Source organism: Lissotriton vulgaris, chromosome 12 (genome assembly GCF_964263255.1).
Source record: "Lissotriton vulgaris chromosome 12, aLisVul1.2, whole genome shotgun sequence".
NCBI classification, from domain to species: Eukaryota; Metazoa; Chordata; class Amphibia; order Caudata; family Salamandridae; genus Lissotriton; species Lissotriton vulgaris.
In genome coordinates this window covers 368,491,972-368,518,805 of record NC_141700.1, presented here as the reverse complement: position 1 = coordinate 368,518,805, position 26,834 = coordinate 368,491,972, and the positions used below count along the sequence as shown (strand labels likewise).

The window sequence follows — 26,834 nt, the reverse complement described above, 5'->3', positions numbered from 1 at the left end:
GTTCAATAATTGGTTCCATTTATCTAAAATCTGTTTTTCTTCGTGGGATATATTGTTATACCTTTCAAAGTTGAAAAACACATCACACATAGAATTCATTTTAAATATGTCCACATGACATTGTCATTATTTTCTATTACCTTTCAATCCTTGCACTACAGACATTGAGGCAAACATATCAGAGGGCCATGAGGGAAAAAAATCAGGATGAGGTAGAGAATCAGAATAATGCCATCATTGATATTCATACACCAATGGACAGTACAAGTCCTGCTACAGTTTAGGAAAGGACAGTGCATCCCAGTAGACAAACAGCTATCTCACCTAAACATGTATGTACGCCTACATGACATAGAGCAAACTTCTATATCCAAAGACTAAGAAGGTAAAGGTTACACCAATAAAGGTATGCCCAGCTGATGCCTGATGAGCCAGGAGCAACATCAGCTAGATGTTAGTTTGTGCATCTAGTGAGATAATGTAAATGAAACCATGAAATCATTATGTGGGACAGTTCATGGGAAAAGTCAGTAACAGAAGAAAAGATATCTTTATATAGTTTGTAAAATGGCAAACTATGGTAAGAATGTTAAAAAATTGGTTAAAGCTCCTCCTGTGGACATATTGGTTGTGCTGTCTGGCTTTGGGTGTGTAGTGCCTTTTTTAGTGCTGGCCCTGACTGCATGACGCTATATCAGGAAAAACAATATGACATACACAAATATTACCAAACAATAACCAAAGCTTTAAGGGGTATTATAATTAGGTGAAAATGTCAGTTAAAACTATACATATATATATACACATATATATCTCCCGCTCCACTCCAAACGGAAGGACTAGCACTCATGTTGGGTTAATCCTCGTTGGGATTTATTGCGCACGCACAATTATTACAAACAGATGAGTTTGGGCATGAGCCTTCATCAATGTCGACGGGCACCGTTTCTGAAATCATATTTGTATAGAACTCATTTCATTGAAAATGTGGAAGGACAATCACATTTACTTATTTTTTGGGTGCCATCTTTACATGTGCAAATTCTTCATTAAAACATAAGGCAATGTTTTAATTCATCATACGCGCTGCTTCATGTATATATTTCAGCATGCATAATTAATTATTATTATCATTTGATCATCACTGTATCAACAATTGTCGCCATATTACAAATTCGGCCTAAATGCCTAAATAATTTCAGGTGCCAATATGATATGTATACCCAATCTAAGGTCATTTATGTGTATATCACAATTCCACTTATTATGCCATGTATGGGCATTAACTCTTCAGGTTGAGTAAAAATATTTCTCCTTATTGCTAATTCACTTGCAAATGGCAAATTACTCTCTACATTGTGTGCTTCTATCTATATGCATCAGCTTTCAAGCCCTCACTGGGCCACCCTGTGCTGTCCATCCCTGTTCCTCAATGACATCTCCTCCCTTCCAACTATGCAAATCATAAATGTATTGCTAGTTCCTCTCCACTGTTGAGGCCGTCTGGTGACTTAGTTTTCATGTCTATTATATATTGCAATTCCAATCGCCTCAATTGTTTCTCCCTGTCACCTCCTCTAACATCCCTAGGCACATGGTCCAAACAGAAATATTCCAGGAATGCCCTGTTGCTATTATGATGGCTCGCAAAATGACATGCAACTGGATAGTTCACGTCATTTTTTTTTTTTCTACGTAGTTTTATATAGCGCGAACTTGACCCGAATCGGGTATCAGAGTGCTTTACATGGCACCAGTTGTATTACATGAAGACACAGTCCTTTTTTATGAGGCACAGGGAGATTAAGTGATTTGCCCAGAATCACAGGATGTTCAGCGTCGTTGCCGGGACTCGAACCCAGTTCCCCAGATTCAAGGACAACTTCCCCAACCGTTAGGCCAATTCCTCTCCCCAATTATTATTAGTCATTATTGTTTATCGCCCTTTGGTGCTCTCAAATTCGTGTTTTGACAGGATGTATAGTGCTGCCCACGTAAAGTAGGTCACATGGGCAGACCAAGCAATAGAAAAAGAGTTTCGAAAAAGAGTTTGGGGGGTGCACAACTGGATTAAACTGGAAGTTTGACACAGGTTATTGAAGTTATAGGGTGCTCTCACAGGGTGGTGTTGTCCGTCTTTACATGTTACAGACACTTAAGCCGTATGGGCTCAATGACCGCACTGAATTTAGTTGTTTTTTATAATTCTGAAATGTTTTGTATAATTCTGAAATGTACATAATTGCATTGCTCACACATTTGTTCTACCTTGCTTCTATATCCGCCACTACAGCACCATTCCAATATGGCTGCTACACTTTCCACCACAACCCGCATGTGTAAGTCCATCTTCACTTTTCATTTATTTATTTTCTCGTGTTTCTTCCTGCACGACAGACAACCGGCTGTTACCTGCATGAGCATGCGTCTTCACGCCGCCACGTTATTCACCTTGAAGTAAGTGCATGCACACACGCGTACTCGCATCTCCTTCGCTCTAAGAAACACGCAACCGGCTTTTTTCCGGAGCACGCCCTCGCCGGCTTAAACATATTCAAAGCATGCGCACGTTACTCAGCTACTTGAGCCCTATAACCTGGCTTCACTAGCCGACCCTGCTTGCATAGTTTTTTTAATTAGTTGAGAATTCCGCCACAATTCCCTCACGCCATAATTTGCTGGTAGTTTGTTTAATCTGCACCACGAGCACTCGTAGAATAACCCCATGTCATTTCACCTCATTATTCCTTACACCTCTTTATGTATTCTTCCTCCTCAGCCTATCCGTGATCAAGGGCTAAACAGCCCGAAATGCATTGGATATAACCGTTCAGGTGTCCAACGATGTTGTCCTCTGATATGCCTTAAATATCAGCAAATAACCAACAAGTTACAAATGAAACGACTTTGAAGAAAATAAACGTTATACTTTTCACGAATCTATGAAGCACTTTTGATGATCATTTTTGGTGTGCCTCATTGGGGATGTACCTGCGGTTCCCGCAAACACAACTCTAGACCAAGCAATAGACCACATGTGTTGTGGTATAGATCACACATTTTATTATCCTCTTCTATTTCGTAAGGCCCTTGATCTGATATGAAATTACTTTTCTGCTGTTAGCACCTGCCTTACATTTCCCACATGGGAAAGAACCACAGAGATGTTGTAGACTGGAGTTTGTTTTACCATCGGTAGATGGCTTTCTACTAAATGGTCTTTTATCGACCACAATCTCCTGAATGTCATTCATGTATGAGAAGGCAGATCTTTCCATATGACTCCATCGTATTTTTAAATTATCTAGTTCCTTTGCCAAATGGCTCTTATCTTGCTTGCTGCATTGGAGTAACTTTTAATCATTCTAAAGTTATAAATATATATATTCATTCACTGAAAAAAAATCAAAGGTTAAAGGGTCAGTATTCAAGTGAAAAGGTCAGGTAAAACATACAATTTTAATTAAGCAATGCAACTGAAATTCACAAGTTATAGTGATCTGAAGTTACACTAACTCGTGCCCTCAAGTAACTATAACTCACACCCCTGCCATGCACAGTTATGTAATCAATGATCTTATTTCCGATATTGAGTTGATGTTAACAATGGTGTAATATGGCATGTCCTAAATGATGCAATATGTGAGGTACTGCAGATCCACAGATTCTCATATTTGAATAAAATATTCACATTTTCTTTGCTATAATAAATCCATGGATGAAATATCACAAACAGCAAAATGCATCAGATCCCCAAAAAGTAAAGCTGTTAATAAATTACAGAGGATATTATGGATAGTAAGGGGAATACCACCAGTGGCAAACACAATGGAAATGCACAACATATTAATCAAACTCACTCTATGGCAGAACATAACAATCTCTCTAATAATACTGAAATAGAAGTCAGAAATATTTTAGAAGCCCTAGAAAAGGCCAGTATCAGCACACAAGAGCCAACAATCGCGATATTGAAAAATATTATACTAAACATTCCTGAACAAGAAACAGGCCAACTCCCTTCTATACCAACTCTACAATATTATTTGTCAAAACACATAGAACAGTCAAAGAAGCAGCTGTAGTACTTAGAAATAAGAAAATATAGACATACCCCCACATTTACTAACAACACATAACAAATAAACCTTTTATTTACATGACAACTACATATATATTAAATATACACACACACACACACATATATATATATACATATACACATACCTTCCACATCGTACAATCAGGTACATGATGCACTCTTTCCAATAATATCCACGAGCCAGAGAAGCTTGAAAAATTATATTCAAACATCAAGCCAACGAAACCCAAAGCGTTTCGGCGATAAATCGCCTTGGTCACGGGTGATTTTCCATTGACAAGCAGACATTTAAATATAGTTCAACTTTACGTGCACAGAAACAGTACGTCACAATAAACTAAGAAAATAGACTCAAAACAGTAAAAGTATCAGCCATCTTTGAATGGTGAAACTTAACATTATCTCAATTCTTGTTTACAATATGTTTTTACTTACACAAACACAATAATTTTTAAGTGTTATGTGTAATCTTCTCTTGAATTTCAAAATGTTATTATCTAGTCTTGAAAACATATTCCTGACTTTCACCAAATTGTAAACTTTCGAGTGAATCTGAAAATCATCGTTCACAGTATTATATCTCTCCTGAATTTAAATATAAAATGGTGCCCAACAAAACATAATTGTTGCTGCGTAAGTCACAGATCCAATCGAATTTCATATAAGTTAAGATCTCATGAATCATGAATCTTCCCATATCACAATTGTTCAATAAAGTTTTCATTGATAAATAAAAAATTCATATTGCCAACGCAAAATCCCCAGTGGGCTATATAACTCTCAATTGGGCCATATCACTTCATATATTATATCATAATATCCACATGTCAATACTACAATTGTAATTAATCGATAAAGTTTGCTAATAACAAACAAAACAACTAAGAGAGAAGCTGTCAAGAAATACATCCCGAGTGGGTAGTTTGCCTTCTCACTTATATATATACATACACACATCTAAAAGAGTTGCCCCCAACGGCTGAGGCCCACACAGGTTTGTAATGCTCTCCAATTTATTTGAAAGCTGCAGCAGTGACAAAGCAGTCCTTAAAGTCTTTTCTCAGGCCGACGCGTTTTGGGCTCCCGCCCTTCTTCCAAGGTCAATTCAAATTGTTCTAGTGGCAGAAAGATGCACTTTATCTTCCACATTGATACCGCCCCCAGTGGGTGTGGCCGCTCACAAGGCCTTATGGTATCTGGAGTGCTTCCAAAGTTTTTCCTCATGTGAGGTGTCATGCAAGAACAACCAGTATCTAATATAAAAAACCACAGTGGGTTGTTTTACAGTTCTGCCACTGTTCAGCTGACGCCTCAAAGCTTCCAAATGCATTGCAAATTTGCTGAGTTTTAGAAAAAGTCTGATAACATGGCTTTTCTCTGGATAGGCGAGATACAAATCCTTTATCCTCTGCTTGTGAGATGTTTTCAGACCTTTTCTAAAACTCAACAAATTTGTGTTTCATCTCAAAGAATTCGGGAGTCCCTTCCATGTTTGTGCAACCTTGACTTTGAAGGTTCTCCCACCAAATCTTGGCACACAAACCAGGTTTGCAGTGAAGGACCTTAAAGATATGAAGGGTCAATATTAACAGACTTTTTCCTGTAGAAACTTGATCCATGCCCATTTAGAGTTTTGTGAATTAAGCACATGGTCTCAAAAATCCTTCTATGCCTAACTGGTAACTACTGAAGTTCTTTCAGGGTTTCAGTCACCAAGTTGAACCTGGTTTTATTCAAGGCTAATTGGGCAGCAAGCACTTATAGCCTATAAAGTCTTTTGAACAGGCAGTCTGGTGCTTTCATCAAAAGAGAGTTGCAGTAGTCTAACCTGCTCAAGATTATACCTTGCACCACCAATTTCCTGGCAAGCTTAAACTCCTCAACAGTCCCTGACATGTGGCCACTGTTCTGTTAAAATTCACCTCCATAGAGACTCTGTCATTGATCAGCACTCCTAAATTTCAAACTGATTGCGCAGAACATAGGCTAGTAGCCTCAACCATGGCCAAACATTACACAGCTGTGCACACTGTATTTTACTAGAGGAGTAGCAACGAAATTCAGGATTGCTGCAATTACATTTGAGCCTGTTCTTACTGAGCCATTTGGCCATCTCTATTAAGCAGGCACAACATTTTTCAAACTGTCTAAGATCCTTGTTGTCAATGGACACTATCAGCTGTGCATCATCGGAGTAGTTTACAAATGACACCTAAAAATGTTATCTTCATCAGAATTGGCTGAAGATAAATAACAAACAAATTGGGGCTCAAAGCTGCGCCCTGAGGAACACATTGGAGAATTGCTTTAATTTCAGACGCATGGGGGGAAGAGATATTGCCTGAAATCTACCAGTAAGGTAGGATTCAATCCAGTCAAGAAGGAAGCCACCTATAACTATCTCCTTAAGTCTGGTAAGCAGAATGTGATGGCTGGTGTGTCAAAGGCAGCTAATAGGTCCAGCACAACAAAGACTGCTACCTGTTCACCATCAACCATCAGTCTTAGCTCGTCTGTAGCTACTACAAGGGCAGCGTCACTGACATTGACTGGTCTAAAGCCCATTTGCTGTGGCCCTAATAGTTTATTTTGTTTCAAGTAGCTAGCCAATATTTTGCTGACATATTTTTCAAGGACTTTAATAGGTTAGGGGAGAAAAGAAACTGGATGATAGAAGGGTCCTTGGCATCAGTCCTGGGTTTCTTTAACAATGGTGTTACCATGGCTTTCTTACACATGGATGGTACAATTCATAGTGTTAAGGAATGGTTACAGATTATTTGTAATGTTGTAAAAATTTCAAATGCTCTATCCTCCTAGATTCTTGGAAAGATAGGAACCAACAGGGAGCCAGTAGATATTGATAAAGCTAGCCTTCTAAATACTTTTTCATATAGCAAACCCCAGCTTTCTTCTTCCAGTGAACATTATCACTATTCAAACTGAGAGTTCAGCTCAGTAGTTGACCTCTGTTCACATGATTCCTCTTTACTAACAATTTACTAACTTTAATGCAATGTAATACATGGATGATGGCTTAAACTTTTAAGTCGTGCCCCCACCATTTATTTAGGTAGACACACTACAAGATCAATATCAAAATATAAACATCCCATTCATTTATGGACTGTAACTTAACAAACAAATTTAAATTTATAAATACATTTTAACACATATAAAACAACAAACTAACATCTATAACCCAGAGAAAATAAACATAGATTATGAATAGGCAGTGATTTCAACCATACTAAATTGTTACCCACAACCTGCAATTTAAAGGGGATTCTTCTACTTTAACCAGAAGATGTGGAGGCACTTGCAAAAATGCACCCTAAGAATAAAATATGTAACTAACCTAGAATTTTCACACCATATGAAAAAGCTAATTTGCTGTAGCATACATTCCTGTAACTGTAGGCAGTAAAGATTATGATCTGCAAATTAAACTCTGCACCCCATTACTAACAACATGAAACAAAACTAGCTTCACTAATGAAGTTTTTGGAAGGTATATGGGGTAATCGTCTTCACTAATCAAGCAACAGACGCCAACCCAATTATCACATTCCATGATGGGATGTCTAAGACAGTACCATATCCCTATAATTAAAGACAAATAACACATTTCAAGGGTTGCACAATTTATTCCAAGGAACACTTGGAAGAAGCCACTTTAGACTCTACCAGTTCATGAAAAGAACAACATTTCCAGGAGCTAAGAATTCGAACAACCCCTAACCTAACTCAAACCAAAAATCTTCTAACAAACTAAACAAACACATGAACACTTAGCATTCTAAGTAAGAATCTTTACTAAGAACCATGGCATGCAATATCTAGACTCAATTGCAAGAACCCTACTTTAATAAAAAAACATACCTAACAACAACACCATTTAAGCACACTAAAGCACAAACACTGATACTTTATTAATATTTATTTCTAAAAAATATTTAAGCACATTTAAAATACGAAATCTGAAAATTCTAATTGATAAGTCAAAATTCCAACAATAAATATTTAAAAATAAATAGACAATATAAAATAGAAAACATTGATTAAAAAAACTGTTTTGTACAACCTCAAAAATATGCTAACACCATAAAATTCATAGATTGAAAGAATAAAGAAATAACATAATATCAACAAATTAACACTGCCTACCCAAAAAACACAAAGCAAATAAGTTAACCATTACTATTTTGAAGCTGAAGTCCTGGTCAGTGAAATACCAATTCCAAAAAAAACACAACACCCCCAAAACTATACCAGAGCACAATTGAAGATTCACTACAAATCCTATAATCCAATGAATCTATCCAAGCCAACCCCAAACATATAAATAAAGAAACGCTCCAGGTAAACTGAAGAATCAAGGAGAAAGAAACAAATAATTTGGGTTAAAAATAACCAACTATATTTCAGCTTAAAAATAAAGTCCGAAGTCTGTAATTATATACCTGCAAAGGAAAAAACATGCAAAACACTTACAATCCTAGTATGAAACAAAACTCAGCAAAATAACATTAAAATGAAAGTTAGACACAGAAAACTAATATAAAATACATATAAAGATTACATTTCACAATAAGGCCTACTACAATAATGTAAACTAACACATACTACACTAAAGAAAAGATATGCTAAAACAAAGACTAGTCTAACTAAGTTTATACACCTCCCCCACAACTAAATCCTTTAAAATGGTATTACCTGAATCAGAAGTAATGGGAACCACAAATGAAAAAATTCAATGAACAGTACAAAATGCCGAAAACTACAAAGTGAAAGGAAAAGACTTTCATCACGGCGGTAGTCCGGAGGCAAGATGGCCGCTGACAGTCTGTCGGGGTGAGGACGCGCTTCCTACCTGCTCCCTCGCTCAGGATCTCGCCGAAAAGGTGCAAATGCTAGGAGAAAGGAGAAGAATGGACTGTAAGCGATGCTTCTGATAGCGGTTATTGGCTCTGTTCAGCGGCTTCCGAATTACGAGGTGTAACGGGCTGAAGAGCGATTGATGTGGTTCACCACGAAGGTGATTGCGGAGGCACTAGCCCTCCCGACGGTGGAAGTGGTGCTGACTCGAGCATTGGCTGCTGCTCGTCAGCTGATGGTGAAGGCGGGCGGTTGGAAAAAACAGTACCGACAGCAGCAGCAGCTGAAGCGGTATCAGCAGCAAAGTTCAGCGGGAGCTTCATCCATGAGTTGGCGTTCAATGGCGCCAAAGATTTCGAAAGCGCTGAGGGAGGAGAAAGCTGCCTGGAGCGAGTCGGACGCTCCGGCGGCTAACCTCCGTACAAAGAAGCCGACGCGGACACAGGAGACGAGTGAGGATCTTCAAGCTACCGAGCAAGTAAGGAGTGTAACTCGGAGCAAGGAGGCTGGCAGCGGCGTGGGGGAGAGGCCGAAAAAAAAAGAAAAAGACAAAACTAAGGCAGTATTGGTAATGAAAGGTAACAGGGGAAAAGTAACGGAGCAGGGGAACCTGAGGCAGCCATTGGTTTCAGAAGCTTTCTTTCCGGTAATTACAACCAGCTCTCATGCAACGCTTGGTTCAACTATCCCCCAAACAGATCTTGGTGAAGCTGTGGCCTCAGAGCTGGATAATGGATTGGATAACGGTCCCAGTATGAGAGAGATAGACACTAATTTGTTGGCAGCCAGCTCTCTAACACAATCTGATCATTTGGGAGCCTTAATTAAGAAGGTGCATAGGAAAGATGAGCCGCTACGAGGTGCTCCGATACAGGAGAATGAGGAGAATGTGGAGACTGTGGAGACTGTGGAGACTGTGGAGATTCCTATTGGACAGGTTAAACAGAGTCATGAGACAGGGGGCGAACTTCTTCCTGATACTGGGAAAGCTACTGGGAATGGGAATGCTGGAAATAATAATAATGTTCCAATTTACACAAATGTTAAACACGGCTGCATAGAGAATGACAGTTTCCCACACCATGTTGAAGAGAGTACTCCGCCTCCGGATCCGGGGTCAGACAATGTTATGATTCTGACGGAGGCACTGACAGAGGCATTAAGGGAGGAGCAGAGCAATATTAATGCTTCCAGTACCCTTGTTACTATAGAGGGGTGCAGTAAGGATATTAATGCATCTAAGCAGCCGGAGAGGGAGATAGCTGTTGGGGGGTCTGGTGATGGAAACGGAAGAGATAACCTGAGCAAAATGATTAGCAGCGACCCTAAGGTCGTGATCTCTCTAACTGGCTCCCCTTCTGATGAATGTTTCTTCTCTGTTAATGAGGGTGAGGAGGAAGGTGAGGAGGTGGGGGCAGTTGGGGGGGGGTGAGTCAGAGGATTCCTCTATCGCCGACTTGGGAAGTGACCAGACATTGTCAGGACTTGTAACAGAGACTGCATCTACATCTGGTTCTAGCTCTGGAGAGCTTTCTGAAAAAGACACAGCTACAAAGCATAAATCTAAGGTATTGACGAAAAAAAGGAGAAGAGCAAAAGGATCTATAAGCCCAGCAGCTATAAATGTAGCAAAGAGACTCGATTGGGACTATGCAGCTACATCTCAGATGTATAAAGAGGGGGTTGGGAGTGTAGATGTGTCCTTAGGGTCTTTACGGTTGAATGAGGAGAGAGTAAGGCAAGGCCTACCCGAGTCCCAGATTCAAAATCAGGAGCAGCCCCAACGCCAAAAATCGCCCTTAGGGTTTGAAATGATGTTTTCAATGCTCAAACAAATACAGACGGAGGCAAGGGTAGAGAGCCAGAGAGCCAGACAGGAAAGTAAAAAGATACAAAATGCTCTTCGAAAGGTAAACAAAGCGTGCACAGAGTTGGCAGGGAGAGTTACAGAGGTGGAAGAAAGAACAGGGGGTTTGGAAGATGAAATGAAGGGATGGAAGGAATTCAGACAAGACCAAGAGAAAATGAACAATGATATATTATGGAAGCTCGAAGATTTCGAGAATAGGCAGCGGAGAAACAATGTCAGACTCTTAGGTATTCCGGAGGGAAGGGAGGGGCAGGATGCAAGAGCCTACATAATCGAATTCCTCAAGGGTGCTCTCCCAGATATAAAAGGCTGGAACTGGGAAGCTGAGATTCAGCGTGCCCATAGATTTCCTTTTATACAGAGAAAGGGGGACGGATTAAAAAAGCCTAGAGCATTTTTAATATATGTGGGCAATTTCTTATTAAGAGAGGAGATAATGGCCAAAGCAAGACCACAAGCAAAATGCAGATACCAGGAGGTAGAGTTTTTTGCTAGACCTGACTTCTGCCATATAACGGTAGAACGTAGATGGAGACTCCGGGAGCTAATAGCTCCATTTCAGAGAATCGGGTGTGAGGCATACCTAATGTTCCCTAGCAGGCTGAAAGTGGTTAAGGATGGCCAGTTTAAGATTTTTTATTCTGAGGTCAGAGCAGCTGAATTTTTGACATGGCTCAAGGAAAGGAGCCCGCAGAACAGTGCACAATCTCAGGACTTAGTGGTAGACTTACCAGCTAAAGGCAGTAGGATATAAAAACTAAGACCTCTGAACTTTCTATAGAAACACAAGAATTGCTATATAAATGTGTAGATATCAATAAGTGAGCATCTCCTACGTAGAGGGTCTGTGACACAACAAGAGCGGGGGGGGTGGCGTGGGACCCAAACAGACACAGCTGTCACATATAGGTCCGATGGACCTATTTGCCTGTAGGGGGGTGGGATAGTTGGGGTGGGGGGAAAGGGTGGGAGACACGGGGGGGGCAAGGAGCGTAAAACATACAGGAAATGTATAATACAGGAAATATTACGGAATAAGGGGAATAATGAAACTGAAGGAAGCTTTGTGTTCGTTGTGTTATATAAAGCCGTGGTTACAATGTGCAACTTGTTTTCTTTTTATATGATTAAAATTGTGATTGTATCTGTTAAAAACCCAGGATGAGTATACGAATAATGACATGGAACGTGTGTGGCCTTAATGATAAGACCAAAAGGAATAAGGCAGCTGTCTTGATTAAAAGTTTAAAAATAGATTTTTTACTACTCCAAGAGACCCATATACAACTGTCTGAAATTAGTCTGTTAGACCAGTTGGGTTTTACTGTTTTAGCACACTCTAGGCAGGGAAGTAGGAATAGGGGGGTTGCGATTATGGCAAGGCAAAGAGGCGTCACTACTAGGAAAAAATGGGAGGATGTATGGGGTAGATGGGCCTTGATAGAATGTTTGATTGGAGAAACATGGGTCACCCTTGGGTCTATTTATGGGTCTACAGGAGATGATCCTGAGATCTTTGAAGAAATTGATATTGAGCTGGCAACCTGGGCTCCATTTATAGTGATAGGAGGAGATTTTAACATCAATGGAGCAGGGGGATTGGGAATGGGGTTGGGGCCCCCAATTAAATATAAGGGAAGGAAGAAAAGAGTCTATAAAGCAGTTGTTAATTTAGCCAGGAATAATGGCTTGATTGATGTTTGGGATACTCTTAACCCTGGTCAAGACGGTTTTACATATTATTCAGCACCCCATAGGATAAGTGTCAGACTAGATTATTTCTTAGTCAACAACCAAGGCATTGATGGGATAGATATCGAAAGAATACCAAGGTTGTTATCGGACCATAATCCTCTTATAATCACTTTAAAAGATATGACAGTGGTAAGGAAGGTTTCGGAGTGGTCCTTTGAAAAGGCTTTTTTAGTGGAGGACGCATATATCCAACATATGAGGAGATGGATAACTGAGTTCTTGGATATAAATAGGCATACAGCACCCGTAGGAACAGTGTGGGATTGCTTTAAAGTCGCAGTGAGGGGCGAGACCATCAGTTATGGGGTTAGGAAAAGGAAACAGGAGAAAGAAAGAAGTGAGGGGGTAAGGAGGGAACTACTGCGGGCAGAGGAGGAATTGAACAGTAGGACAGTTCAAACTGATAATGACGCTCCAACGGACTCCGCATACCTTAAACTTGTAAAACTGCGAATGGAGGAGGAAGAACAGATAGCAGAAAGGGCAGCCAAACAACATACAGTAAACAGGGAGAATTGTTACGAGTTGAATGAAAGGGTGGGCAAAATGTTAGCTGCTAGAACTAGGCAGAAGGTGTCCTTTGGGGAGATAAAAGCAATCAAAGACAGTTCAGGGGCGATTGTTACCAATGCACAACAAATAAGGGAAGTCTTCAGGAATTTTTACACGGATCTATACTCTGAAAGTGATATAAGAGACCCTAAAGACATAATGGAGTACCTGAACAATCATGAGGGGAGACAGTTGGAGGAAGTAGAGAAGAAGAGGATTGACAACTTGATAGAATTAGAGGAGGTAAAAGCAGCCATGAAGAGTTTACCATCAGGAAAGGCGGCTGGCCCGGATAAAATCCCGCTAGAGTTCTACAAGGTATTTTGGGAGGAGCTATGTGGAGATATGCTCTATACTATGAAACAGGCACAGAAGGGAATCTCAATACCAGGCACTTGGTCTGAGGCTGAAATTGTGGTTATTCTTAAGAAAGGGAAAACACCAACTAACCCGGGGTCATACAGACCGATTACTCTTATGAATACGGACACTAAGATTTACTCAAAGGCACTGGCAACAAGATTTGCCAGTGTAATAACACCTTTAGTTACTAACAATCAACATGGCTTTATACCGGGGCGGGGGACTACACATCATGTAAGGAAGTTAATTACCCTTATGGATAAAACAGAGGCTGATGGGGACCCATTCGCGGTATTATTACTTGATGCCGAAAAAGCTTTCGACCGTGTGTCACGGGTATATATGTGGAGTGTTTTGGAAAAATTTGGATTTGGGAGTGGTTTTATAACAGCGTTAAAAACACTGTATAGAGAGCCTGTGGCGGCAATTAGAATCAATGCGGGGTTAACGGATAAAGTAAAAATTAACAGGGGCACAAGGCAGGGCTGCCCATGCTCCCCGCTGCTATTTGCAATATATCTAGACCCTCTAATTAGAAGACTGGAGTTAAACAGGAACATCTCCCCAATTGTCACACTTAGGGGGGAGTGTAAGATATTAGCCTATGCCGATGACGTGGCGGTTATAACATCATCACCCACAGAGGCTATAAGACACGTGGAGCAGGAGGCAAAGAATTTTGGGAAGATTTCCGGGTACTCTTTGAATACTGGAAAAACACAAATTATAAAAAATAGTAAGGCTTTATGCCAGGACCCTCGGGTGGCACGGACGGGAACCTATCTGGGAATAACCATAACTTCAGAATTAGATAAGATAGTTGAATTAAATATCGACCCTATTGTACGGAAAGTTGGGGGGGAACTAGATAGATTGAATAATCTCCATCTTACCCTGGTTGGAAGAGTGAATATTATAAAAATGTTAATCATGCCGAAATTTTTATACCTCTTTCGAACAATTCCTTTATGGTTTGATAACACGTGGTTCAAAAGGATTGAAAATATGATCAACAAATTTATTTGGTCCAAGGGTAAAACAAGGAGAGCGGCGAGATTTTTGGCACTCCCGCGAGAAAGAGGAGGATGGGCGTTACCAGACATCAAGTCGTATTATTGGGCCGCTGCCCTGCAGTATATGGTAGGACTAATAGGCGGAGCTGAAGTAGAAGGGGAAGATCACTTAGGGTCATTAGCGGTATATGGTATACTGATGGGTGAAGAAACAAAAGATATTTTTTTGAAAAATTTTGACACGGCATATTTTAAAAGAACACGCTTTAAGACCTTATTGGATGCACATAAAATATGGAAGGCTTTTATGAAAAAGTTTGGTTTAGGGAAGTTTAATAGGTACACAAGGTTATACAAGAATATGTTATTTTCGGGAGATATATTTTCTGATTCAATTTTTACAGAATGGTATGGGAAAGGGATAAGAAAATTAGGGGATGTAATGGGGATACAAGGGGTGAAACAATTTGTAACAATACAGAAAAAATGTAATTTGTCAACACGACATTTCTTCAAATATTTACAAGTAAGAAGTTGTTTACAAAACAAAAGAGGGGGTACATGTGGATTTGAAAAAAATAGCATATTAGAGATAATAGAGACTGGAGTAGATTGCACAATTAAAAGATTCTATTTTGAGCTAAACGAAAAAAGGCCAGATGATATGGCTAAATGGGGGGAAACTTGGTCAATGAAGCTGGGCGTAGAACAAGAGTGTTTTAATACATCATTAGAATTAGGGGTGAATATTTTATGCTCTGCGTCATTACAAGCACAACACTACAAGACTATGTATTGGCTATATTATACTCCGGCTAAACTGGCACAGTGGGGAGCGACAACTGGTATAAATTGCCCCAGATGTACGAGCGCAGTCGCAGACTCCATCCACATGTTTGCAACATGTCCGAGTTTAGCTACAGTACTTAAAGATATAGAAATGTTTCTACAAAGGGCATTAAAACTACCTGTTAACCTAACACCTGCGATTATCTTGCTAGGTGTAGATGGAAATAATGCTGCTGAGACAGGGAAATATTTCATTTTTGTGGCTATGGCAGTGTACAGACTGTGTGTTGCCACTGCATGGTTAGACCAAATGGCTCCATCATTCCAACAATGGTTAGCCAGGCTGTTGAGTATATACAATTTAGAAAAAGCGATCTACTCCAGAAGAGGGAAAAGGCTGAGGAAAATAGGCTTGGAAATATGGGGGATAATAACGAAATGGAAGGAAGAAGAATGATCTGTATAGGAAATGTATATGTATATAATTTGTATATAACTTGTATTAGTGTGTATAGGAAATGTATATATATATATATAACTTGTATATAAAAAAAAAAAAGGGGCTTAACAACGAATAACATATATAGAATGTATTTGAAGTTAATTTGTATGTATAAGTAGAGGGAATTCACCCCAATATGGAGGGTTGTATTATTTTGATATTAAGAAGATGTCTCTTTTTTTTCTGTTTGTTTACCTCAGCTGAAACATATGGTGTAAACCTCATATGAGTAGACAATGCTGTTTTTCTTTATTATTTGCTCCATGCCCTCTCTGTGCTCCAGAGGGTGGAAAAAAGTTAAAAAATTCTGTGAATAAAAAGATTTAAAAAAAAAAAGGAAAAGACTTTCATCACAATGAAATCAATGGTAAAAATATTTTATTTATTACTGTTGATAAAATAATAAACATGCTAAAAGGTCTGTTAAAAATGTATAAAAATGTAATATATAATATAAAATATAATATAAAAAATTGATACATTATAAAAACATTTTTTCAGTGTATTCTAATATATTATGTTTAAAAAATGTAAGTAAATATGTGTGTTAAAAAGTAGTATCCAAACAAGTTGCTGTAATTATTGAAAAATACTTTGGTACAGAATTACATTAAAAACAAACAATTTCTACTATAAATGGCTCTAACTTGTTAATGTACTAAATAAAATTACAAACAAATGCAACCAGTTTATGGTCATTGCATTTACTATTCCAATAAACGTAACCACATTGGAGAAAGTGTTTACATGTGCGCAAAGTCTAGTTTACTACTCCTACATTAAACCACCACAATGGAAAAAAGAATTGGGTTGGGGTCAAATGTATTATTCCCTTTCCAAACTAAAGCACACTAAGGAAAGTGGTAGATTTGGAAGGTTCATATTTACTATTCCCACTCCAAACCTAGCTTTATTGGGATCTGTTGTACTTTGGAAGCATTCAAAACTACATTTCTGATTTGAAACTATGGTGCACTGGTGACAGTGTTTGAATGAAATATATTTAATATTCCACTCCGAACGTATCCACATCCAGGAAAGTGTTGTAGTTTTGAACTGGGGTTAAGATTTCCTATTCACACTCCAAACTTAACCACATTAGGAAAAGTGTTTGACTTTGGGAGGCTCAGATTTACTATTATCACTCCAGAACTAACCACATTAGGGAAAGTGCTAGACTCTGGGGAGTTCACATTTCCTATTCAAACTCCTGAATTAACCACATTAGGGAAAGTTTTGGACATTAAGGGTTCAGAAAGGTTTTCTTTGGGGGGAGTGGGCGTGGGAAGTCAAATGTACTATCTGAACTCCAAGCTTAACCACATTGGGCAAAAGGTTGGATTTTGGGGGGCCGAGGGGGTGGTCAGATTTACTGTTCCAACTCTAAGTGTACCCACAGTTATGTTATGTTATGTTATTTTAATTTATACAGCGCACGGCTACTCGAAAGTGTCCCGGCGCTAGCTTCAGAAAAGGGAAAAATGCACAACCATCAAAGATTAAAAGAGCAGCGTTTTTATTTTTTTCTTAAAGAGCAGTGGGTCCTGTATGCCCCGAAGAGCCAGGGGCAGCATGTTCCAGGCTAGACCCGCTTTACACACGAAGAAATTCCCACCAAGTCGTTGGCGATTAAACCTAGGGGTCTGCATCAACAGCTGAGCAGACTAGCACAGTTGTCTTCCTAGTGCATAGAAGCCAAACCTCTTCTGCAAATAAATAGGGTCTAGGCCATAAAGGGCCAGATGAGCGATTGACAACCTTTTGAATTTCAGACGAGATTGAACAGGGAGCCAATGCAAGGAGCGCAAGTGGGTGCAAACACTATGCCTTGATGACAAACCCAAGAGAAGTCTGGCCGCCGAGTTTTGAACAACTTGCAATTTCTTAGCAAGAGAACCTGGACTGCCGACCAAGAGGGCGTTGGCATAGTCTAAGCGGGACAAAATCAGGGCATGGACCACTGTTTCTTTGGCACTACCTGGCAGGAGGTGGAGAAACTTCCTCAAGATTTTCAGACTGCCAAAGCAGGTACCGGTCAACTTTATCACTTGTGTCACAAAATGTTGATGTTTATTGAACCAGACGCCTAGATTTTTAACCGCGCCTTTGCCCACAATAGGTTGTGAAAAACCAGGAGGCCAGAGCCTCTCTCTGAAATCCGTCGAAAAGGAGCCATACACTTCAGACTTTCCTTCATTGCATTTCAGCTGTGCATTCGCCAGCCAGTGAAAGATTGAAGACATACAGTGTTGGGCTACCACAACCGAATCATCCTCCTTACTCCAAGAGAACAACAGCTGGATATCATTGGCATAGGCCATCACTTTAGCCCCCAGTGCCTCCGCAAGGTAGACCAGCTGAGTCACGTAGATGTTAAAAAGTAGGGGGCTGAGTGTCATCTACATAGGTGCAGAGGCACACAGAGGAAGCCAAACCTGCTGCCATCGTCCTTCCAAGAAGGACCTGATCCATTGCAACGCCAGGCCAGAGATACCTATTTCCATTAAACGGTCCAGGAGCAGAGAGTGGGGCACAGTGTCGAATGCCGCAGAGAGATCAAGCATAACCATCGCTGCTCTCCCACCGGCATCCAGACACTACAGAATCGCCTCTGTCACCTCTAGCCATGCTGACTCCGTGCTATACGAAGCTCGGAAGCCAGATTGTGCTGGATGAAGCAGACCTGAGACCTCAACATAGTTGGTGAGTTGAGACGTAACCACCTTCTCGCATACCATGGCCACACTTGGCAAAAGCGAGATCGGGTGGTAATTCTCAGGTAGCAGAGGGTCAAGTGACGGCTTCTTAAGTAAGGTATGAATCAGCGCCTGGTTCCAAAACATTGGAACAGGGGCCTCACAAATTGACTTATTAACCATGAAATTTACTGCTGAAATAATGGTATCTGCCACATCAGACAGAATGCCTGGCTGCACATGGGTCATTAGGTGAACCCGACTTAAGGGCCTTAAGAAATCTGAGGGAGCTGGAGAGATCGACAGACCTAAATGCAGAAAAAGTGGGGGCAGATTCTGCCATTGGCCATGCCCATACAGCCCCAAGGGCTTCTTGGGAGAAGTCGAGAACGTCTCTTAGATGCTAATTATTTTATCCCTAAAGATTTTTGCCAAAGTGTTGCACCAAGTCTCTGAGACAGGTGCCACCGCCGCCTGGGCGCTAGGGGTCAAAAAGATCTGCAAAATTGCAAAGATTTCTTTAGAGTTGTTGTTGGCCCGCTCAATGTGAGCGGAGTTGTGCTGTCCTTTGGCCACTCCAATAGCCACAGAAAAGAGCTTTTGTTTGGCTCTAAGAGTGTGTTTATCAGTAGGGCAATAGCCACTGGAGCGCCTTGCTCTCTCCAATATTTTGCATGCATGTTTCAGAGTCCTCAGCTCAGGAGTGAACAAAGGCTTAGAGGGGGACTCTCTCCTCAGCTTTGGCTGACATGTTGCCGATAGAGTAGCAACCGAGCTTGCAATCCAATCAGTGAACTGAGACACATTTTTGTCCAGGTCCCCCAAAAGGGAGGGTCGGGAAGTAGCCAACAAGTCACTGAGATGGCCTGGGTCCATTTTCCTAGTAGATGGGGGGCGGTGGCAGTTAGCTGGTCATGATTAATGCTTCGTATACCAAGAGAAGAATATGGGAAAATGATCTGACTAAGCGACCGGCCTCGGCCTCAACACCGATATAGGGACATTAGAGCAGATGATATCCAAGATATGCCCTCCTTGGTGTGTGGGGAACATGACTCTTTGTGAAAGACTGGCCAGGTGAAGGGAGTCCAGAAGGGCTGTAGAATCGGTCATCTCAGTATGGTCAAGATGGAGATTAACATCCCTAAGAAGCACATTATTCGAGAATCGCAATGCATGCTCTGCCAGCACATCCCCACAGGTATCCAAAAAAACCCTGGCTGACCCAGGAGGCCAATAAATCAGGGACTCCCCCCCTCCCCCCCCCCCCCCGGAGTACAGTGGGCAGAGAGCTGCAGGCTAAAATCCAAAGCCTCACAGTCACCCCAAAGGGTGGATGTTTCACTGTAAAGGGTCCAACATTCCCTATACCAAATGGCAAAAACCACCACCTCTGCCTACGGGGCGATCCACCCTGTGGACTTTAAAGCCAGCAGGTGTAGCCATGGGCACGGTGGGGTTGAAAAAGGCATCAATCCACGTCTCAGTAATAAACAATAAATCTAAATCATTGGCAGTGATCAAATCAGCAACGTCTACATAGTGCTTCTTCACTGATCTAGCATTAATAAGGCAAGCACTAATACTCCCAGGCCTGCGTGTGTCAGCAGACGTATCAGTTGATGGGTGCTCCGGTGAAAATTTGAACCCGCAATCCATAGATACAAAGTCCCTTGAAGGCACTTCCCACGAGCTGCTGTGGGACAGACAAGGAAGAGGGTTGAGAGACTTCAATACCTCACTTAATAGGTGAATGAAGTTACAGATCCTTGATTCACATCAGACAGAATGGCTCGGCCTGAGTGCGGACGGGTGTAAACAGGCTTGTCTTAGGCACGCCCGCTGTGCGTCTGAGCAGACTCCTTTTAAAAAAGGTGTGGCCGAAGCCGGTGTGCAGTGTGCCTCAACTAGAATGCTGACTGTGAACTACGTGAGTCGCGTCCAAGATGGCCACTATGCCGCAATGACCTCCCACAAGTGCAGCCCAAGAGCGTGGGGTATGGTGCAATCAATTTTAAATTCACAAAAAGTGTCAGCAGATTAAATCTTTCCTACAATTTGTTTTTTTTTTAAAAGTTCTAAAAATGCCACAATTCACAGAGAAGTATTCCCTCTTCCAAATAAACAATAAACGCCTTTTTCAATTAGGGAAAGTTAGCGAAAATGACCTTTTTTCAGCGCCGCACGACCGGACTAACCCCATTAAATAGGGTTTGCCTGAAGCTGGTATGCAGCGTGCCTCAACTAAAACGCTGACCGCGAACTACGCAAGTCGCGTCCAAGATGGCCGCTATCCCGCAATGACCTCCCACGAGTGCAACCCAAGAGTGTGGGGTATGGTGCAATCAATTTTAAATTCCCAAAAAGTGTCAGCCGATAAAATCCTTCCTACAATTTGATTTTATTAAAAAAGTTCTAAAAATGCTACAATTCACAGAGAAGTATTCCCCCCAATTCCCTCTGCCAAATAAACAAAAAACGCTTTTTTCAATTAGGGAAAGTGAGCAAAAATGACCTTTTTTCAGCCAGTTGGGAAACTGTTAAACTCAGAAGGGGTCAAATGTATATTATCACTCCAAACTTAAGCATATTGGGGTAAATGTTGGATTTGAGTGGTTCATATATAATCTTTAAACTCCATGTAACCACAATGGCAAGAGTATAGTAGTTTGATGTGGCGGAATCAAATTTACTATTCGAACTCCAAACAGATTTTAAAATCAACTAGTAATACAAACCTATACTAGACATTACACTAAAAAGAATACATTACAGAAATCCAATTTAATTATTGTAAACAATTAAACTATACAACATAAAAAAAGAAATAGAAAGTACTACCAGAAAATAAAAAATATTGACTTGAACTTAGAAATTAATAACTATAATTAATATGAATAATACAATAGTTAATTGTAAAGCTATATAATTAAATGGCTTGAATACAAAACTGCCAATGTAAATAAATAAATACAAATTAAAAAAAAACATTCTGAAAAAACAATGAGCTTAAGTTTTAGAAATGTATGTAAAAAATATAACCATATTGACATTTCATAAACAATAAAAATACTACATAAATACATTTTTATTTTACATAATTAAGAAAAAGACAAATTAATGTAAATGTTAGACTTGGCTTTTCTGCAGGCTCACCCGCAAACTTTTTGTCTTCACCACTCCTGTTTTATGAATTTTGTTTTTGTTGGTATTAGGACGCTGTGCACTGTACCACTGCTAACCAGAGCAAATGTGCCTCTGCTCTCTCTCCCTAAAACATGGTAAAATTAGCTAATGCCTGATTGACACTCTTATTTTACTTATACGTCCCTGGTATATGGTACTACATTCACCCAGGGATTGTGAATTAAATACTACTAGTGTGCCTGCAGCACACTTTGTGCCACACACTCTAGTGGCATTTTAAAACATGTCTAAGGCCTGCCATTGCAATCTTTAGTGTAGTTTTAAATTGCAAATTCGACCTGTCCAGGCCGACATCTTCCTTTTTAAATATATGTGACTCCCTAAGGTACGCTCTAAGAAGTCCATGTGTTGTTTAAGTTTTACATGTACTGGTAGTGTAAAAACACATACATTTTTTTTTCACTACTGTAAGAGCTACCTCTCCCATTGGATAACATTGGGTTACCTTATAACATTTAATAAGTGCTATCTTTTGTTTGGGTGCGGGTAGAACTGTTATGTTTAGACACAAATGAATTGTCATTAAAAATCCTCTTTAATGGTAAAGATAAAATAAACATTTTAAACTATACAGTGACTCTGACAATCCTTATTGCGGACAAGTCCGAGTGAGTGAGCGAAGGTGTATGTGTTGCTTCCTCGATTCCTGAGAGAGTCAGGAGTATTGTGTTCTGGGTTGTCTAATCATTTGTAGCTTCATGATTATGTAGGAGAACGAATGAGACACTATAGCTAGTCGGTATTGGGATTTTGGATACTAAGGTGGTAGGAAGGTACAACCCCTATACACCAAAGTCCTGCTTTCTTGCGCATAGTTCTGTGTATGTGCAGAATCCCCGCAACAGTTTTGTGTCATTTTATTTATTACAATTGTTCTACTTTCTAAAGATTGATTCTGCTATGTTTTCACTGTATTATTTTGTGTGTGCTGCATAAAATCTTAACTCAGTGCCTGTAAGTTAAGCCTGACTGCTTTTGTGCCAAGCTACCGGGGGGGGGGAGGGGGAAGCACAGGTTAATTTAGTGACATTTGTGTTTCAACCGACAAGCATTGTGGTTGTTGCTTTTGTAGAGTTATTACCCCTCTCAAATAATAAATCAATTTTTTAATGTAAATATTAATTTTATAAAGAAATAGTTACAAAAATATGCAAATTAAATAAGAAATGATAACACGATTTGAACATAGAAAACTTAAAAATGTTAATTACAGCTCACCCTATTCCCATATAAACCCAACACCCTGCTCATAAAATTATTATAGAAAAAAGTAATATTTTAAAATCAAATACCGAACAGATTTTTTTAAATTAAAAGCACTTTAAAAATAATACAACAATAACACACAACAATATTTCTAACAAAAGATCTTAAAATACATTTGAGGAAACTGTCTTACCTGTGATATCAAAACCCATAACATTTTTGACATCATGATATATAATACACAATATTTGTGTCTCATGATATTCTTTCCACAAAACATTGTTGAACCACCACTGGCACCTGTGCCTGTGTTCGCATTCCGAGCCTTCTTGGTTCAGTGTTTCCTCCTTTGTGTATGGACTTTGCATTTTCTGGGTGTCATCCTTTTTGGTAGATCCTCATGATGGAATGACTGAGACAAGGAAGCGTTAGATATAATACTTTGATTACCTTGCACCCTGGTCATTCTCTGAAATCTCATCCATGTCACTCTGGCCCTCCTGCTCTCCCTGGTACTCACCTTGTAATAAGGTAGCTTTTTTTGTAATAGGATATATGCATCAGTACCAAATCAGGAAGGTATTAGCTTGCAAGTTTAGAATAACACGCATTGGCAAAGGTAGTAGGTCTGACATCAGGTGCCAGCGTTTTTGGTTTGTGAATGACTGTTTTGTTTTGTCCTGGCTTTTGTAAAACTTTAATTCTGGGGAGATACTTGGCCTTCAGCTACAAAAAAATAGATTTTGACTAAAGCAAAAACATGTATGGCCTCATAAAGCACCCTTTGCCATAGCAGTCCGTGTTACTGAAGGGATCTACTCTGCATGACTGTGCTCTTTGTAAAAGAACAGAATGGGTCACTTATATTGAAGTTAGTCAATAGTTGAAGTGGGATGATCCATAGCCCCAGGTGCTTTGCTATCCTGAACAAAAAAAATGTGAATGAGACAAAAGACAAATTGATGAAAAGGACTGCCTGCAAACCCCCTATAATCAAATGTTTTATATAGCTTTTGTAAAAACAAAAGGTCTTGTCTCGCAGCACACCTAAAAAAGTAGTCCCTGTACAAAAAGAGCACATGCAGTCAGCTGCAAAAGCTATTTTTAAACGTTAGCTAGGATTTTTACAAAGTTAAGAATATTTGACAATACTCTAAACTTTAATAACAGCTTTGTAGAAAACCCAATTTTTTATGACATTCATTTTAAGTTATGGTCTTTGAATTGTTCTTAGTTAGAATTGTTTGCTAAAAAGTCTTATATGTTATTTGGAAATGTGTAACAAAACACAATTTGTTCTAAGGTTATTCAGGAGGTATACAAAAGTAAAAAATTGTGTCTACAGATATTTTCACTTCATCTAAATGTTAATAAAAATTCGACTCAATATGTTAAAGTTTAAAATGTTACAAAAGTTCAAACTGCCTGTCAAGTAATTCATTTTTATTTGCTACAGAATCTTGCTTTGACAAATGAATTAAACAACATTCAACAATGCATGTTAGGAATGAAGACGTTTTATGAAATGCAATTTTGTTTAAAAATAAATGACTCTGCAAATTAAGTCTTTTAAAAAGAAAATGTAACTATTTCCATAAGGTCTTACTTTGAATTAATTAGAATAAATTCAATTTATTCTACTCATTAAATTTATGCTAACACAAGGGAGGCAGAATAATGTATTAACAATTAAGATTTTGGAGCAACAGATGCTATTTATTTTCAGGTCTGAGATTTGGGGCAGGAAATTGCTCATCATTTATTGTTTTTTTTATCAATCTCATTTTCTGCTGTCCTATTCAGTGCCATTCCTTCTTCTTTCTGAATTTGTCCGTCCTCCAAAGCATAGTCTTGTCACCATCCTTCTGAACTGCATGTCTTTTAACCTTCCACAGCTCACATAAGGGAGCTGTGGAAGGTGCTCCCTGGGAGAACATGTGCTTTCTTGTTCTTTCCTCATGTGCTGCTTTCCCCTGACTTTCCATGTTGCTCCCCCACCCCCGTCCCAGCTCATCCATAAAGATACTGCAAAGGCTTGACTCAGAGCGGACTTTATCAAGATTAATTTTCCTTTTATCTCTTTCCGTGCATCTGTAGCATGAAAGTCGACACTGTGACACACAAAGGCGGCGTTTATGACACTGGGCAAGGGTCAGGCTTCAACACTCACACAACCAGTGTTTCAGTCAGAACACTGACTAAAAGAGTATCTCTTTTCCCAGAGGCCCATAAACCTGATCCTGGGGTTCCTGCAGAGCACCAAATGGTTGGAACCAGTCCTGTAGAACATCAGTTACCAGTTTCCTTTAAATTCGAACACATCCTAAACCATGCCATTCATAAATATTGAAAATACTCAATCCAGGGTACAGTTTCAAGATACCTTAAGATATGTTAGCTTTTCCTCCAGCATTCTCTTTTTAACAATGCTTTACAAACGAGTGTTAGCACTTGCATTATAAAGGAGAGCGCTATTGGCTTTGCCAAAAGTTGCTGTCATTGATATCGCTATGTAACAATGTGAGTATTTTCCCTAAGCGATATGCATACTTTGATGGTGTTGAAAATTGTTTTATCAAAACCAACAAGGCAAGGCTTTTTTATTAGTTATCTCAAAGTTCGAATAATTACCTGTTGAAAATGAATAAGATATACTTGTTTTACTGATTTGAAATATTGGGAATGTTTATTAAACTATTATAAAATTAATGTGTGATGATGTAGCAAACACTTTTATTTTATCTTTAATTATTCAAAAAGAAACTGTTCCAATTACTGATTTATTTTCTGTATGTTTAACATTGCACAGCTTTCATATGGAATTTTTTAAAGAAACTTGACTTTGGATAAAGCCTAACAGTAACTAGATATGTTTCTGGCTTTTCCATTGTGTGATTCCTACAGGGCATTATGAAGAGCTGAAGCCGAGCAATGCATTAAACTTCTGGATGACCCCCACAGTAGGACATTTGGCATTAGCCTTTCTCCAGGGGTCATTTGCATTTAGTGGATGGAACTTTCTCAATTATGTGACCGAGGAGATGGTAGATCCTCGAAGGCAAGTATGCACTCTACACCACTGTACCTGCAACAGTAGCACATGCAAATGGTTAAAGAGCTAGAGGCTGAACTAAGTGAACATTCTTGTGAAGAGTGGCTTCCTATTTTAGGTCTGGTTGAAATCAGTTTTAGCAATGTGGCAGATCTCCTGTTCTTTATTATTTTACCCCTTGCTATGTCCTTTTTTGCTATTTGGGGTACTTCAGACTTACGCCTTCATAAAGTTTTATCTACATAAGGTATCTGCTGTAATTGTCTACCTTTTAACATCTTATTATGAACAATGGTACTGTCACTAATTCCCCCTCCTTGTTTTTCCCGCGGTATACCCCTCTCTGCTCAGGGTACGAGTGCATGCCAACATTCTACTGTCAGTTGGAGGTGGCAGTTGAGTTGACTGCCTGCATAGCTGTGTGGAAGCTGATATGTTCTGAATAAATAAGTGTAGAAAATCTTCCATGTCAGGCGATCTTCTGCTTTAACAGTATCCATGCAAAATGTGCCTCTTTTTTCCCAGCATCCTCAGCATTCTAAAGGTACCCAAGGTTGGTGGTTTCCCCTGGAGGGGGCCAAGAACATAGCCAAAATATGGCTAAATGTTTTTGGGTGAAAAATGGGAAAAGAAGTGCTGTGCAATAAAGCATACGTTGGCAAAAAAAGGTTTGCTGTGCTTGGACCACCATATTCCCAGCATTCAGAAAAAGTACAGTATGGAAATAAAAAATTACCACTGGTTTCGCAATGATCAGTGAATTTTCGAAGATGTTGTGCATTTTTCCTAGTTTTTGTGGTTTGAACTGGCAGTGCTACCAGAGGGGATCTCACATTGATCCTGGTTTGA

General features: G+C 39.6%; 1 protein-coding gene across 1 annotated transcript in view; it reads left to right on the top strand.

The window, feature by feature from the left end:
- SLC7A10 (solute carrier family 7 member 10) overlaps positions 1-26,834 on the top strand; it is a 521,979-nt gene that overhangs the window by 381,339 nt on the left and 113,806 nt on the right. Inside the window, exon 5 of the mRNA XM_086945141.1 lies at positions 25,838-25,991. Within this exon, the coding sequence (XP_086801267.1) occupies positions 25,838-25,991 (154 nt within the window). The remainder of the gene's footprint in view (positions 1-25,837; positions 25,992-26,834) is intronic.